Here is an 18,010-nt window from a genome sequence, read left to right as displayed (position 1 = left end):
CATCCAATGTAATTTGCCCCCTGTGAATGTCCACCATTCAAATAACCTTACTCTTGTCCTAGTTTCTTTCTCTCCTGAAATTGAACCGTGCCCTACTGGGGCTTCTGGGAAAGCTATTGATCAATCAATTTGAGCAACTGATGTGGTTTCCATGGTAGCAACTTTATGTGGCTCACCAGAAATCAGAGGTCATTTGGTATCTCCTCCATCACTGCCAGCCAAAGCCTTCTCAGAACCCAGCCTACTTCCCCCAAACCAATGCCCCTAGCCAAGGGGAGGCAGTGGCCTCTAGCTGAATTCTCAAGGAAAGCTACTCTGTCCACCAAGCCCTTCTGCTGCAGAGACCTGCACGGAGGTGATGCACCTGCCATCATGTTTGTTTACTATAAGCATATATGTCATTTATGTCGTGGCTGAAGAGAAACCTCTGTTCTCTATAGCTACGTACATCAAGTAAAGGGATTCTTTATAATGTAAACCTGACAAATTCTGTTTGGGAACTTTATTAACTTTTGAGAGAGAAGGGGATTTACTTTGTAAGCATGGATATGTCAGGGGATAAGAAAATAAATGGAAAGATACCATTCTGTGACTTTCTCATTCTCCCCGGTCCACTTTTACATTATAAAGCATTTATAAGAACCCTCGAGTCTCCCTTAAGCCCGACCTCTCCATAGTGAGGTGAGCAAAGTTTCAACAGAGGTTGGGTACTGCTCTCCCTCATTCTGTTGCCCTCACAACACCCCACTTCCTGGGCCATATGGAGATGTAGAGTGTTGGCCAGCTATAAATGTCCCAAGCTGTGCCTTTTCTTCTTTGAGTTTTCAAGAAAAGTCTGGTGAGTGACTGGGTCTGTGACACTTTTCTCTTTGATCTTTTTTCTTTCTGAAAAAGGTGGGGGGGGGAGGGATGGTTCTTCTGTTTGATCATTATTTTACACCGAAGGACCACAAACTGTGTTCTCCAGTTCCCATACAACCTGTTGCCATCACTTCCGCCTCCTGGCCTCCTCGGTAGGCACGCAGAGATGGCTACAGCCTTGGCATTTCTGGGTATCTGCACATAAGGCATGTTTTCACTTTTCAGGGTCCCCCCTGGGGTCAGCTGTCTTATAGTGAAGTCATGTGACCACTACGCCAGGCTCAGTTTATGAGCCTACTGGATCCTGCGCACTAAAGACGACGCTGTCTGTGTTCTCGTGTTTCCTGTCTTCAGTGTTTAGTGAAGGGATTGGGAAGGCAGGTGGGCAAGGACAGGCTCTCACAGAGGAAATGATGCAGGAGAGGGCTGGAACGTGTATGTGAGATATTACACCTGCACCCCAACCTAGGACCCTCTCCGTCTCCATTTTCATTGCAGTGTGTTATTTAGCTAGCTCAATTCAGATAGGCAGGCGAGCTATTCTGGGTTGGATCCTAAGTGGTAGACTCACAGCTTGTAATTGTTTGTCAGCCCAAACAGTTTAATAGAAAAATAACGAGCAATTCTCCTCCCTCCTCCTCCTCACTTTGGGACTTAGTGTGGCCAGAGCCTCAGTCAGAGTCATGCAAGCTCTCTGGCAGCTGATGCCAAAGCTTCCCATTGCCTTTTGCCATCATAGCAGGGCATGAGGTAAGGTCAAGACTCCCTGGCACGCAAGGAATCTGGATCACAGCTGCACTTGGCCTGTCATTACTCAGTCCTTAGCCAGAAAGGAAAAACATGACTTGGACTGCCTCTTGATACCAGAAGGAACTGGAGTTCCCACATTAGCTATTACTACATTCTTTTCATTGAAGTCTGTCACTTTCCTGACACTTGACACCCTGCCCCACTCTCTAAGATGGATAAGGTTTATTGAATGAATTTGGAGCCAGCCGCAGCAGCAGAACTGGTTCTAAAGTCCTTCCATGAAATACACAGGTGCAGACGATTTCAGATTTGAAAGGGCCCTAAGGAGCCACAGAATATGCTGCCCTGGGTCTGGTTTTGCATTTAGGTTTTTGTGAAGGCCTGGTTGCATACATGTGAGAAAGGAGTGAATAGTCGGAAGAGAAATACTAGGGCCTACTCACACTCAACAGAGCATAGTAATCACAGATCAAGCATTCCACCATGCCCCTGGCTGTCCCTTATCCCTATTCTTCATTACCTGCCTGTGTCTAAACAGTCCCGCTCAAGCTTTGCCTATGGAGCTTCTTTCTTGACAGCCCCTATTCTTCAAGAACCGAAAGGGGAGTCTCCCAAAGGGGGCTGTGACTACGTATTCATCTTGTAGGAAAAAAGAAATAGTGGACAAAGTCCTGCTGCATGCAAAGAAGACCGATTTACCGCTGAGACAGGTCATCCAGTTCCACTGCTCTGTGGCAGAGAATGAAGGATTAGAATTAAATTTAGCCATCAGGTAGCCCATTAACTGTGGATTTAGGGCAACAGCTGAGAAGGATTTGGAAATTTCCAGCAGTGAGTAGATAAAAGAATGTTGTGCCTTGAGACTCTAGCTTTGTTTTAGAGTCACCTCGAGAGTGACTTCATCTGACTTTGTGCCCAGGGAGGGACAGTGAAGGACATTAGTGCCCATGGACTCTTGGGATACCCACTGCTGTATTATATACTAGCTACCTTGAAAATGGGGTTTGGGAGGGAAAAAGAAGGGACAAAGTGAAAATCACAGTGGAGGAAGGGTCTGAAAGAGAGAGATGAGTCCTAGTCTACCTGCTCTTGGTATTAAGCTTGTGTTTTTTTTGGGGGGGGGGGGGTTGGGGTTTGGTGAGCACTGGGAAACATTTTGTCTGTTGTATGTGACATTGGTGCTGTGGAGTAACCCTTTGTAGCATATGCACTTGAAGCCCTTTATCTGATGGAGGCAATGGATGTGAATGTACAAGATTTCTCTTTATCAACAGCACAAATTTGGGAGATGGTTGGAAAGGGGCTCTCAGCCTGTAACCATAGAACCCAGCAATATAAAATCGTCAGATTAGGGAACACAGCCTCATCCACATTGTAACCACCAATTGGGTTAACCAGACCCAGAATCAAAAAGTGTCCTCTATGGGAAATGAGCCTTCAAGGAAAGAGCATGGTCTTCCATGACTAGTAGAAACCTATCACAGATGGGTTAGAAATTACAGACTTATAAGTGGGCTTAACTCAAGGTTAGAAGACCTCATGATGGGAATCAGGAAGTATTACCCCAGATCATGTGAGGTGCCAGCCATCTGCTTAATCCACAATTACAGGGAGACAGCCTAGCATTACGAATTAGTCTCTGATGGGAAAGTATATTGGCTGGACTTCAGCCAGTATCAAGGCATTCTTAGAAAGATGAGCCTATGAGAGATCTTTGTGTATCTTTAGAATGTGAAGATTAAGAAGAAAGACTGTTACCAGACCAAGTAACAAATTGCTATGAGCCAGTAGATGCTTTTCCGCTCTTCTCAGTACTGGTACAAAAATCCCTTCTGGCTGGGCTATAGCACAGTATATTGCAAAGGAAGAAGTTTTCAAAGGCTCTGATGAGTGTATGGGGTACTCACTGAGGTCCATGTGCAAAAAGGAAAGGATGATGCACCAACCACTTACCATCTAGCTGGGCCTCTGGTCACAGAGTAAAAAAAAAGGCAGTGTAACAAAGGATTTAGGGCCCATGGATGACCCCAAGAAATGCTGAAGCAAAATAAATCAGGAAGAGAAACAATCCCCAAATGGCAGCATCTAAACAGAGACAAGGTCAAAGTGCTGAATTTAGATTCTTCACCCAAGCAAAGGAGCTTGACCTTAACCACTGCTCCTAGAGAGTTGTCGCTCCGGAGACAAGCATTGCCAATGCAACAGGAAAATGTCCACATTTCCACAGATCTTTAGAATAAGTGTTTTCACACGCTTTATTTCATTTATCACTTCAGTCCTGTTTTAAAGTTGAGAAATGGGTTTCCTGAGGTTTTATGACTAGCCCAAACTCATTTGACTAGTAAATAGCAAAGTCAGTTCTTGAACAACCTGGTGTTCTAATTGCAAGTTCAGTGTTTTTTCCATTACATTAAGCTCCTTTCTACCCCTGATATAGGAAACCCTGGTGGCATAGTGGTTAAGTGCTACGGCTGCTAACCAAAGGGTCAGCAGTTTGAATCTGCCAGGCTCTCCTTGGAAACTCTATGGGGCAGTTCTACTCTGTCCTGTAGGGTCACTATGAGTCGGAATCGACGGCACTGGGTTTGTTTTTTTCTACCCCTGATGTTCTAGTAAGTGCTAAGCCATTAACACCTGTAAACGCAGAGTGGTAGCCTGATACCAAGGATCTCTCCTTGGCCTACCAAAACTTCTGTCTCTGCCTGGAGACAAACAAGACCCATAGGCCAGATGGAGAAGGGAACCCCTGACCTTCTCCATCATGATTCCCATCTGTGATTTTTTCTTCCCAGGAGCCCTCACAGGCTCTGCTGGTTAAGGGGACTAGGATAGATAGCTCAATATTTGAACTCAGAAGCTGCCGGTTTCTTTTGCTGTTTCCTTCTCTGATTAAAACCCTCCAGTGGTTCGCATTTGAAAAGGTGTTGTAACAGTAGATAAGAGAACAGGTTTCAGAGTCAGGAAAACTTAGATTTGAATCCAAGCACTATTAATTATTTGCTGCCTTATCTTCTCTGAACCTCTGCTTCCTCATCCATAAGTGGTAATTAAAAATAACTGTATTTTAGTCTTGTGAGAATTAAATTAGGTAAAATATATTTAGTGCCAAATATAGCACCAGGAGGTTCCCTGGGTGGTACAAACGATTTGCACTCAACTACTAACCTAAAGTTTGGTGGTTCGAACCCACCCAGCAGCACCACAGAAGAAGGCCTGGTAATCTGCCAAGAGGATTATAGGTTATAGCCAAGAAAACCCTATGGAGCGTTCTACACTATAACACAAGGAGTCACCGTGAATCAGAATCAGCTTGAGGGTAATGGGTTTGTGTGTTGTAATAGCATCAGGCCCTTAGTAGGTACATAATAAATGGTAGTTATTGTTGCCTACCAGAATAATGGTTCAGACATTTTAGCAAGGCATTCAAGGCTTCTCATGGTATGACCCCTCCTACCACCTTATCCTCCAGCAAGCCTGGGCCATTGGCCATTCCCCTAATGCAAGAGATTCCTTCAGTTCCCTGTGCTGTTGCCTTCTGGGCTCATGGGGGAGGGCACAAGACCATGCCTCGAAAGGATGAAGGGCTCTTCAGAACTTGCTGTCCCTCCTCTGCCCCCATGGAAAGAGAGTCGATTCATAGCAGAAATCAATTTGAGAGCATGTCCTGTGAGAAAGGGGACCTGGGAGCTGAAGAGCAAGATTACACTGTACACATGAAAGATCTGGAGGGCAACTTGACAACTGAGCTGGCTAATTCTTACCTTTTACTGATGAGACACGAGAGAAACATAGCACTTTTTCTGGAGAGCAGCCAAGAACTTAGCAAAGAAGTAGGAAATAAATGGGAAAGAGGTGGCCCAATTGGGTCCCAATTAAAGTGGACCAGTGTATGCTTAGTATGTGGACTTATCCTCATAATATTAAGAGTCCATTTTTAAATCTGATAAAGTTTCACTAATTAGCAATGAATCCAAAAATCTGAATTTATAGATATTAAGGAAATTCTGATTATACACTTAATAGCAAAGACTAGCAAGGTGTCTAATCTAATGATTATATGTAAATACTTTGTAACAAAACACCTGAATTATTTCCAAAATAGTTTGCCTGAATTAAAATGCTTGAAGAGCTTGTCCTCTTAGTTTGGTAAAACATCTTCCTGGCAAACTTGTTGACCTTGACAATGGCTTAAACAACCCTTGTAGGTGTGGGTTTGGGAGAGGTGCTTTGGCTTAGCCCATGTGTAAATTATGATATATTTTAATTAATGGGAACTAAATTGTTGAGATTTTTCCTAACTCTGTGACTGTCATCAGTACTTCTTCCCTTTCAAATGGCAGTTTTCAAATCAGTGCTAAATCTATGTTAACATGACTGTCTTAGTCACCTGGTGCTGCTGTAACAGAAACACCACAAGTGGATGGCTTTAACAAAGAGAAACGTATTTCTTCCCAGTAAAGTAGGCTAAAGTCCAAATTCAGGACGTCAGCTCCAGGGGAAAGCTTTCTGTCTCTGTCAGCCTTCTCATTAGTCTTTCTCCAGACTAGGAGCTTCTCCACTCAGGGACCCCATGTCCAAAGGACACGCTCTGCTCCCAGCACTGCTTTCTTGGTGGTATGAGGTCCCCCTGTATCTCTGCTCGCTTTTCTCTTTTATATCTCAAGAGAGAGCCTCAAGACACAATCCAATCTTGTAGATTGGGTTCCTTCTCACTAACACAACTGCTGCCCGTCCTCCCTCATTAACATCGTAGAGGCAGAATTTACGGCATATAAGAAAATCACACAATACTGGTGTCATGGATTGAGTTGTATCCCCTCAAAAATATGTGTCAACTTGGTTAGGCCATGATTCCTGGTATTGCGTGATTTTCCTATATGTTCTAAATCCTACCTCTATGATGTTAATGAGGGAGGACGGGCAGCAGTTGTGTTAGTGAGGCAGGATTCAATCTACAGGATTGGATTGTGTCTTGAGGCAATCTCTTGAGATATAAAAGATAGAAGCGAGCAGAGAGACGGGGGAACCTCATACCACCAAGAAACCAGCACCAGGAGCAGAGCACATCCTTCGGACACGGAGTCCCTGTGCCTGAGAAGCTCCTTGACCATGGGAAGATTGAGGACAAGGACCTTCTTCTAGAGCCCACAAGAGAGAGAAAGGCTTCTCCTGGAGCTGACTTTAACCTACTAGACTGTGAGAAAATAAATTTCTCTTTGCTAAAGCCATTCACTTGTGGTATTTCTGTTATGGCAGCACTAGATGACTAAGACAACTGGGAATCATGGCCCAGGCAAACTGATATACACATTTTGGGGGGGACATAATTCAACCCATGACAGTCACCGAGGATGGGTGTTTTCCTGCAACCATCAAAACCGTAAGTGTTCAGTGGCTCATCTGCAGTAGGAGACCTGTCTGAAAAATGTACAGAGCAGTGACTAGGCTGTGTTTCACTTTTGGCCTCTGCTAGCTTGCTCTCCACGGCTCAGATATGTGGGAGTCAGAATAGGACAAATAACCCCACCCCCAGTACACTGACATTCACAATCAACTCTTAAGACTAGAATGTAATCCTCAAGGAACCCCATTTTCCAAGACAAGGGCAACACACAGACACACAGAATCACCAAAACTTCCCTTTGTTCCATAGTGTGATATTTTACTATGATTCAGGGAGAAAATTAATTCTAGACAGCAAATTCTGTCATTTTTCCTAGTGTGTGGGAGGGGCAAGAACTACTGGGTCTTCTTGGTAGATTGGTACCTGTGAGCATGACCCCTGGGAATCCATTCAGCTGCTGCTGGGATATAAAGGTATCTGGATTAAGGACCTGGGCTGTGCAGAAGGTTAAAGCCTGGAGTGTGTGATCCTAGACGACCTTCCCTTCTCATGCATGGGACTACCAGCCTGTCCCCTCATTTTAGGGATATGGAAGATCCTTCCATGGTTTTTCTTCAAGAGAAGTATACCCTGGGGAAACAAGGGCAACCTATGTAGTTGTCTTGGTAACTTTTTCAATCACATGATTCTTTTTTTCCCCGTGGCAGTTCTCATAGCTTACAATTTTACTTGTTTGTTTGCTTACTTAAGGCCTGTCTTCTCTACTAAAAAAAATATTCCAAGAGGTTAGGGGCCGCACTTGTTCACTACCATGTATCCAGCACCTAGCCCAGTGCCTGACATATGGTAAGCAGTTGCCATCGAGGTGATTCTGACTCATGGAGACCCCATGTATGCAGAGTATGCAGAGTAGACCTGTTCCATAGGGTTTTCAAGGCATGATCTTTCAAAAGCAGATCATCAGGCTTGCCTTCTGAGGCACCTCTGGGTGGGTTCGAACCACCAACCTTTCAGCTAGTAGTCTAGTGCTTAACCATTGGCACCACCTAGCGTATATCAGGTAGCCACCTGACATATGGTAAGGACTCCATAAATGCTTGTTATATGAATGAATGAAGGTATGTTTGGCTGACCTACCATGTGTCCAGTCTTGTGTGGGAGAAGACACTAAGGGGAAGATATCTCTGCCCTCGGAACACTTGGAGGTTATCACATTAGGATTTAAGATTTATAAGGCCTTGGGTTTAGTTCTTGAATCACCATTCATTTGGCATTTACGGTGCAAATTAGTACAATTTTGAATATAGGATCATTTACTGAATAAAATGGTCATTAGAAGTCTTTGAACTTAAGAGAAAAAAGTAACCTTCATAGAAACCAGCACTTTTACTTCAGAAGACCTCTTTCTCATTCTCCAGGCCCCTCTTCCTACCCCCCAGTAACCAAGAACCAAAACCTGGACTTGGGGCACTTCACAGAAGCAACCCAGGACAAGAATCATGAGATTTAGGTTCGCCACTGGCACTGCACTCACTCACCCCGTGATCTTATGCAAGGCACTTCTTCCTGGGACCTCAGTTTCCTCTGCAGTTAAGTGGATTTTGAGGGTCTTCTCAAGCTCAAAAATTCTGTGAGCTGTTGAAAGAGGCTTGACCTAACATCTGCTGGTGCGGAGGCTTAGGTTATGAGCAAGAGCTCCTAGCATCATACAGACTCAGATTCAAATCCCAGTTTCCCCAGCTGTACTAACCCTTGCACTCCCTTAACCTCTGTAAACCTCATCTGTGAAATAGCTGTGTCAGAGAGGAATTAGGAGGTTTAAATAAAGAATTGCACTGAAAGTACTTAGCATAGAGTCTAGCCCAGAGCAAATATTCAAAAAAAGCTAGCTATCATTATTTCTGTCTCAGAAGTATTTATGGTTCTGACTTCTTTTTCAGGTTATTAAGCCTTGCCAGTAGAGCTAGGATGGATTTTCTTCAAGTTGCACAGTAAATAGCTCAAAACGGGCAGCCAGTCATTTATTTTCTCAAATGGGATCTTTTTGTGTAACGTCAGGACCTGTGTAGACAAATGCCCTCCTCTGCCCCCCCCACCTTTATTTAGAGATGGTTTTGTAGTATTGCTCATCTGCACAGTTCAAAGATGTCAGAGTAGCCCTCTCAGAATGGCTGTGTGTGCTTCTTTAAACAAAACCCTTCACATGCATAAATACTCTACTGTGACTTGAGATGTCTTTCCCACAAGATATAGTTTTTGGTCCAGACTCTTACTTCCTCTAATCTGGTTTCTAATAAATTCACAGGAAACAGAGTTGCCAAAAGACTACTAAGGAAATGAGAGTGAAAGACTAAGATTAGACAACTGCAATTAAACTGTTGAAATAAATTGCAATACCTGAAATAATATCCCATTAGACACAGTTTCACCAGTGCTTACAGAGGCCTTTGCTCTTGCAGGTTGAAGAGGTAGGTTTGGAGCAAATGGTACGTGGGCTCCGTAAGTGCCAAGGCTGTGGGCATGGTCCCCTGGGCCTGTGCTTCTCTGACTTCCTGTCATTGTAGGGCCTGTTTTCTCCCTGAAGTTTTCTGACCGTCTTCCTTCTCTCCACCTTTTTCCTGACCGCTTTCTGATTGGATCCTCCATAGGAATGCTTTGGGGTAAATATCTTCTTTAGTTTTAACGTAAAAAAAACATGGGAGGAGTGGGTTGGAGGAGGGAGGAAGCATGGTGGGGAGGGGGAGAAGCTGGCTCGTTGAGAAAGGAGTGGTGAGTTGATAAGAATGGTGAGTTTTCATTCATATCCATGAAATCAAAGATTAAGAGTTGCCAAGCCTTCTTGGGAAAACAATCATTCTTATTGGTTTGGGTATCTATTTGGCTTACTTGTTGCATCTTCTAGATAGGTAGGTAGATGAGCCTAATAAAATAGAAGAGTTTATAAAATATACCAAAACTCTTGGATGCAAAAGATCATATAAATGCAATATTTTTTGATGGGCTATATTCAAATCTAGGGTCGAATAAAAGAAATTTGTAGGTCACGGCCTATAGCCCTTAAGAGAATCTTAAAATTAAGATTCTGGGCAAAGTCAGCATTCCTTGGATTACATTAAATGTCTTCCTACCTTAAATCCTGTGAAGGACTAGAAGGACTTTGATCTCCCTGACCGGCAATGGGCGTGGCAGGAAGGGTGGAGTGAAAAGCAGACCTTGTAGTTCCCACCTGACATTCTGGATCCCACTTCCTTGGATTGTTGGTGTAAGGGTGATAGGGGCCACCATGATGAAAGAACCAGAGCCTGAGCTCACTGCTTAGTCTCATTTTCCACCATCTGTGTGTTTTACAAATTGCAATTGTTTGAATTGAACGCAAAGATCTCAGGGGATGAGCAGGGTGGAAAGAAACATGCAGGTTGGTTTATTTCATTCCTAAAAATAAAAAGAGAAAGGCATTTTCTCTATTAGGAGCAAACATTTCCAAGAGGCTGAATAGGGAGGGACATCAGGCATAGGGCAGGAATGCAGCTGGGCCCGTCCAGCCATGTGGCTCCCTGGAGCCTGTGCTAAGTGCAGAGCTTGTCTGAAATGGGAAGGGGCTCTGTGGGAAGGCTCAGCCACACAGAGATAATTGGGGTGTGAGCCAAGGCCCTGGTGAGAAGCCTGCATGACATGCTTTCTCTGGTACAGGCAGCGCAGCCTGGCGAGGGTGTCCCGTCCCCCACTGCCCTTCCTTACCTTGCTCCCCCCTGCACTGATGACTTGTGCAGAGGTGGCAAACACAGAGCCAAAGAAAGTGTTAGGTAAAGTCGCTAATGAGACTTGCTCTCGACAGTGGGTTCTTATTCAAGAAGTATCATTTGAGACCCTCCTACTGGAAGAGCACTTGACTAGGCACAGTGGGGATCTAAAGTTCCCTGTTCTGTCTGATCTTCCATATTCATTTTCCCAGCATGGGTGATGAACAGCATTAGACTAGCTATTAGCAAGACAAGTGTTTGTTAATGTATGGGCATGTGTGCCTGTGTGTGCATGAACATGTGTGTGCTATAATCCTCTGTGTGTGTGCGCATGTGTGCAGGGGGTAGGGGTGGTGCATACACACCAGGGAGTGATTTCAGAATTTCCCTGTGGTCTTTTTTGTGGAGTCTCCCTGAAGAAGATGTCTACACTGAACCAATTTATGGCCTCTAGCCTACATCTCTCCCCTTTTACCCAGTTGTCATTAATACAGCAGCAGAAATGTCACTTTTATTTCTCCCCCAAGTTCTAATGTTCCCCTGGGGGCCTCTCCCCTGCAGAACAAACAAAGGGCGGGACATCAAGACCATCAAGTCTCTGCGGGTGCTCCGAGTTCTGAGGCCACTGAAAACCATCAAGCGCCTGCCCAAGCTCAAGGTAATATTTTCAGAATTTCTTCCTATCAAATCCCCTTCTCCTGCCTTCTTTCTTTAGCCCTGGCTGGCCTGCTTTTGGAGAATTAGGACTAGGAGCATTCCTTTTTTTTACTCATATCTCACATGAGGACGTCATCGTCTTGAGCCAAGGGTCTTAGTTTCAAAGGAAAACAACCAACAGCCCAAGAAATCTATAAGGGGACCTTTGCCTCTTGAGTCCACACCCAGGTGGTATTTTACATGCTCTGGTTATGACATGCCTTCCAGAAAGAACCCTGGTGGCTTTGTCCCGGATCCTCCTGTGTCATTAAGGTGAACCCAGCACACCAAAAATGAAACAACAGGAACCTTCTGTATGAGTTAGGGTCTACACGCTAGATTAGTCAGGTAACCTGGGATATTTACGGTTCTCATAATTTTAGAATTAGAAAGGATCTCCTATCCTTGACCCTTTATATTTTGGGCAAACAGATAGGTGAGTAACATGCCCAAGAACACAGTCCATTTGGGGCAGAAGCAGAGAAGAAATGGGAAGGAAGCTAACGTGAATTAAGTTTTTCCTGTTACCTTCACCTGAGCATTAATAGTCTCCTCACTGCCTGTCCAGTGTTCTCCCTGCCCAACCCCAGTGGGCTTCCCCTCCGTGAGTCTTCCTGCCTCTCAGGGGCAGTGTGCTTTACTATCGGAGTCGGGATGGCTAGCAGGTTGAACCCACCCACTCTCTTACACAGATACACGTACACACACAGAGGCACCATATATTGCTGTTAATGCAAGTTGGGACTTAAGGGGAGAAAAGTTCTTCCACCTTGAATTCCTATGAATGGAAGACAGCCACTACCAGGGAGAGGGCCAGGGCACTCGGTTCACAGCCCTGCAGTCCTCCTGCTGCCCAGGCCACACAACAAGCCAAGCAAGCCTCAGCACCAGACCTAGAATCCATCTTCATGTGCTACACCAGGATCCTTTCCAGGAAGCAGATTTAATTACCCACCTGCAGTTGCATGGAACAGTACTTCTCAAAGTGGAGATTGCAGACACCTACATCAGGATAACCTAGAATGCTTCTTAAAATGCAGATTCCTTGCCCTACCCCAGACCAACAAACCCAGGCTCTCTGAGGAAGGGTCTTGGAATGTACCTTTTACACAGATTCCCTGAGTGTCTCTGAGTATATTCCGTTTGAGAACCGCTGTTGACGTGAAAAGAACCCACTTGAGTACCAAGCCCAGCTCTGGGACTTAGGAGCCATGTGGTACAAAGCAAATTACTTATTCTTTGACCTTCTTTGAGTTGGAAAATAAAGATGCTTTGTAACCCACACATTTGTGGTGTGGACAGCATAAGCTGACATGAGTGGTCTCTCTGAGAAAATCCTATAGTTTTTCTGGTGTGCCTGGGCCTGATCTCCCAAGACTGCCACAGACCATAAGGCTGGTGGGTGGCGGGGGGTAGAGGGGTGGGGGACATCATGACCCAGACTCTCCCCTTGCTTCTCATTTCCCAGAAAATTTCCCATTGAGTTCTCATTACCGCTGGTATCCCCCACCCAACACTGGAATCTGGGTACTACTTCCCCTTCAGCCCTTAGGCTCTGCAGAGAAGAGGCTAAACAAAGTTCGTCAAAGGCTGGGTACCACAGGAAACTCACTTCTCTGAATTGGCTGAGACATGGCTTCCTCTCAGAGTCCACAGCCCTGGCCAGAGGCTGGACTCCTGAGGAGAAACATTCCATATCCTCCCTGATTACCTTCCTGCGACTGCTCTGCCTGCCCTTCCTGGAGAAGGCACCTCGCCACAGCCCCAGGCAATCTTCCACACATATTGTCCATCACGACCCTCCCCACCTGATACTCATTCCTTCCTTCCTCACCGCCCCCCGCCCAGCAGGATGTGGGCAAGATGCCTGGGGTCCTAGGCATTGCTGTTTGCTGCAGCCCAAGCTCCAGGGGTATGGTCTCATCTGAACTGAGTGGCATACAGACACCTTGATGAGATTAATTAGCAGCCTGGAGAAGGCGACCCCAACCTTGGTTAATTCCATTAAATTAGAAAGTGCTGGTTCCTCTCTCTGCAGCTCAGTAACTTAAGGGAAACGTAGGTGGCTCTGATGATTCCACAAGGCTGCGTGTCACTCACATTCCCTGCAGTGGTGAACTAATTAAACCGGCAATCCTTCACCCAGCACTGCAAAGAAGCAACTACACAAATGGGCACCACCGTGGGACCGGACGCTCCTGTGAGCTAAAAACCTAGAAAATAACCTAAAAATGTGCTTGAAATATGTTGAATTCCCTTGTAACTCCTCACAGCTTAGAGCCTAGAATGGAGGTCTCTGGAGATCCAGCGCCTGTTAAGTGATGTCTAAGTTCCTGACTCTGTCCCTCCAGTCTTCCATCTCTGAGAGGAGATATCAGTCCCTGCCCACACCCCCTCTGTTGAATCTTCATCCCAAATAGCAGCCAGTTTTAATCTAGAGAACCTTTACCTGAAGTGCTTAGCAACTGAAGCACATGTATGAACTTATTACAAAATATTAAAATGAAGATAATAGTTCATTATCACTCCCTGATCCATTTGGAAAGCTAAAGAAAAAAAGAATACATATTGAGTATACCAGTCAAATCTAAGAATGTCATCCAACAGATGGAAGGTCAAGGACAAGCTATTTAATTTCTCTGAGTCTCCTTCCTTTTCCTCACTTGTAAAATGAAGGAAATGGGCTAAATGATCTCAAAGACTCCTGTCTTCTTCAGGCTTCTGTGTTTCACACCAAGTGGAGTGCCCCCGCTCAGAATCCCACAAGGGACCTCCTCAGGTGCCTGATGCAGTCTGGTCTTTACTGCTTTGGTGTTATTTTCAGATTCAGAGCATGTGTTTTCCTCCCCAGGTGGTGGGTTCTCACAGCCACAGCCAGGTGGGACACCAGGTCTTAATCCCATGAGCATCACTGCTTAGGAGGGTGGTATCTTCTGAGGTACCTTCTCAGTGGGGCTGGGTGGTGGGGCATGGCTCCACCTCAGCTCCAGGAAGACGCACAGGCCATCAAAGGAACTCACACACAGGCTCTGCTTATGTCCACAGGCTGTCTTTGACTGTGTGGTGACCTCTTTGAAGAATGTCTTCAACATACTCATTGTCTACAAGCTCTTCATGTTCATCTTTGCTGTCATCGCAGTTCAGCTCTTCAAAGGAAAGTTCTTTTATTGCACAGACAGTTCCAAGGACACAGAGAAGGAGTGCATGTAAGTGGCACCAGCCCTCACTCACTTTTCGCTCGCGTACGTCCTGGTGAGGCCACTCCACCCTCCGTGTGCCTGCTCTTTCTCTTTCTTCTGTCTTACATACCCCCATTCCTCTTTTCTCTCTTACGTACCTCCGTTCCTCTTTTAGGTAAAAGAGAAAATAGGAAATCTGTAACCTTTTATTGAGCCCCTCTCTTGTGTCAGACTTAGTACTAGCCATGTTTTATTTAATTTATCATTCTAAATCCTTATTACGATCTTATGAGGTTGGTTTTATTTGCATATCACACGTGTGGAAACAGGCTCAGGAAGGTTGAGCAACTCAACTCAAAATTACACAGCTGACTAGTCAAAGGGTTAGGATTTAATCCCATGTCTGTTGGATGCCAAATCCCATTTTTATTCCATGATGCACTGCCTTTAATAAAACTCCTTCCTAGCATTTGTCTGTTGGTCATTATTACCCCACAGAATTAAAATCCACAGAATTTCCTTTCTCTTCCACGAGCTATAGTGAAAAGGTCCTATTTTATTTCTACTCTGGTTTTAGAGGCAACTATGTAGATCATGAGAAAAACAAGATGGAGGTGAAGGGCCGGGAATGGAAGCGCCATGAATTCCACTATGACAACATCATCTGGGCCCTGCTGACCCTCTTCACCGTCTCCACAGGGGAAGGATGGCCTCAGTGAGTGATGGCTTTTAGTTGGCACGTTTTTCTGTGAGCTTGGGGATGGGACCACGTGATTGCCTTGAGAAGCTGATTCAGACTGAACAAGGCTAGCCCTTTGTTATTGTACTGGGAAAAGTAAGCGGTTATGAGTGAGTGAAATAGGCAGGAGAGAAGAAGAATGGAAATCCTTAAGGCAAAAATCAAGAGAGAGAAGACAAAGCAGAGGCAATATTTGAAACTCTCAATGTTCCAGGCAGTTATTGAGGTGCTGAATAGAGCCATCTGACTCCTATAGGATAAATGAGTTTTCAAGTTTTCAACAGCTCTCTGCCCCTTAGGAGAGCAAGAGGAGGTGAGTCTCTGGGAGGTGTTTTAACAGATTTATCTTCAAGGTTGGCCTGAACCTCAGAGCCTGAGGACCTAGGGTTAAGGATGAGCTGGCAGAATCCAAAAACACTTCCTGTGATCATGCCTTTTATGAATAAGGCAGCAGAATGCAATTTCCTTTGCTGCCTAGAGCTGAAGACTAATCTTTCCGAGACTTGGCAATTACTAAAATACCACTTCTGGTGGCAGTATACTTGAGTTGGTGGCAACATGCCAAACGGTAAGCCAGGAGTCCTTTGGTATTGGGCATGGCAACCTAAACTATAAAATAGCGTCACTCCGTTGCTTAGGAGTTGGATGCATGATGGAACGGGGCTAGAAAGAGCAGAGGGTCTTCACCAACTTGGTTATGGACCCCCTAAATTAATGGGAAGATATGCAAAGTCGGGGCAGTCAGATTAAAAAAAAAAATACTGTAAAACCTGCGAAAGCCAGAGCCCGTGTAAGGCACAAACCTGTCAGAGAAGGAAAATTCAAATATTTTCCACTAATAGAGAGTAAGAGAAAAGTGGTAAGACTGCACCCTGTCAAAGGTGGAAGATTTGCGAGCCCCAGAAAAACAAGGCAATCCCCTCAAGTTCCAGCTCTCCCAGGTTTTACTGTATTAGTACACATGACTTCTAGTGAAACTTTCAGTAAGAGCTACTGTCAAAACTGCCATCCACCATCTGTGCCCCCTCGTTTTGTCCCCACAGGGTTTTACAGCATTCCGTAGATGTGACAGAGGAAGACCGAGGCCCAAGTCGCAGCAACCGCATGGAGATGTCCATCTTTTATGTGGTCTACTTTGTGGTCTTCCCATTCTTCTTTGTCAATATCTTTGTGGCCCTCATCATCATCACCTTCCAGGAGCAAGGGGACAAGATGATGGAGGAGTGCAGCCTGGAAAAGAATGAGGTAACAAGAGGTGGTCTAGGGTGTAGGACAGCAGGCCCCAGAAGGGAGGCTTGGACCAGCAGTATTAGGAAGACTGAATTTTCTTGACTTTTTAAAGAAGTAGAGATAGAAGATGGAGAAAATTAATTATTCAGTCATTAAATAAACATTTTTTAACACCTGCTCTGTGTGAGGTGCAGAAAGCTGGAAGGTACGGAGGTGTTTAAGGCACAGTCTCTGCATTTTATGCGGCATATCGCCTAGAAGTTGGGGTAAAAATACATGCCAAGATTATAACATTAAGACATCTGCTTACTTGACTGTGTCCCTCGATAGCATGTATTTGCTTTAAGGGCAGGGATATGTCTTACTTATCACTGCTTTTCTAGCAAAAGCATAGTTCTGGCACACTGTAGGCTATTAGTGTACCAGTAGTTTTTTTTTGGGCAATGGGGTAGTTTTTTTTTAGAACCCAACTGAACTAGAAATTGTTGTTGTTGTGTGCTATCGAATGGAATCCAACTCATAGCAACCCTATATGACAGATAAGAACTGCCCCATAGGGTTTTCTAGGCTATAATCTTTACAGGAGCAGATCAGCAGGTCTTTTGTCCTGCAGAGCCACTGGTAGGTTTAAACCACCAACTTCTCAGTTAGCAGCCAAGTGCTTGACCGTTGCACTGTGGGAGCTCCTTTAGAAATTCTTAAGGACTGTAAAATAAATGCGAATAAAGTGCTCTAGATTTTTACTTCCGACTAAGGACATGGGGAAGGCTTCCTGCCTAAACATCTCAGCCACATGCTGTGTCAAAGGAAATTATAAATAACCATGAAGCCCTTCCCCAACGTGACAAACCCTCCTCCCCAGTTCTATGCATTCATTTAAGGTAACATCTCTCCTGTAGGTTTGTCCAGATAATTCCTGTTGCCATTTTTACTTAATGCTTGTCCAAACCTTGCCCTTTTGTTCACCATCCTCTTCTTCTAACCATCAGAGAGCACACCAGTGTGCATGGTTCAGAGAATGTCAGCTTGGACTAATAACCCTGCCTTTCCTGCAGAGGGCGTGCATCGACTTTGCCATCAGTGCCAAACCTCTCACCCGCTACATGCCACAGAACAGGCACACCTTCCAGTACCGCGTCTGGCACTTTGTAGTGTCTCCATCCTTCGAGTACACCATCATGGCCATGATTGCCCTGAACACTGTCGTGCTGATGATGAAGGTAAGAGGGTGACTGTGAGATGTTAGGGCAGGCTGAACTCTGTGACTGTCCTTCACCCTGCAATTGGGTATGCCCCAAGACACTGGGAAAACACTCCAACTTACCAATCCATTGTCTGCTCACCTAGTTTTCCATTGTGGAGTCTCATTTTCATCTTATCTTGTTCAATAGCCCAGCCTCTGGTTCTCTTGGGGTCCACTGGTCAAAATACAATGAAACAGATGATAGCAGTCCAGTAGCTTCCAAGACCA

The 18,010-nt window shown here is 45.0% G+C and overlaps 1 protein-coding gene across 3 annotated transcripts in view; it reads left to right on the top strand.

The window, feature by feature from the left end:
• Positions 1-18,010, top strand: part of CACNA1E (calcium voltage-gated channel subunit alpha1 E) — a 359,405-nt gene that overhangs the window by 294,920 nt on the left and 46,475 nt on the right. For all 3 annotated transcript variants that reach the window (XM_064276555.1, XM_064276554.1, XM_064276553.1), the window contains 6 exons: positions 9,604-9,615; positions 11,257-11,353; positions 14,437-14,597; positions 15,148-15,285; positions 16,353-16,554; positions 17,595-17,759. In XM_064276555.1, the coding sequence (XP_064132625.1) occupies positions 9,604-9,615; positions 11,257-11,353; positions 14,437-14,597; positions 15,148-15,285; positions 16,353-16,554; positions 17,595-17,759 (775 nt within the window). The remainder of the gene's footprint in view (positions 1-9,603; positions 9,616-11,256; positions 11,354-14,436; positions 14,598-15,147; positions 15,286-16,352; positions 16,555-17,594; positions 17,760-18,010) is intronic.

Source organism: Loxodonta africana, chromosome 25 (assembly GCF_030014295.1).
Source record: "Loxodonta africana isolate mLoxAfr1 chromosome 25, mLoxAfr1.hap2, whole genome shotgun sequence".
Lineage (NCBI taxonomy): Eukaryota > Metazoa > Chordata > Mammalia > Proboscidea > Elephantidae > Loxodonta > Loxodonta africana.
This window is presented reverse-complemented; position numbering and strand designations above follow the sequence as displayed.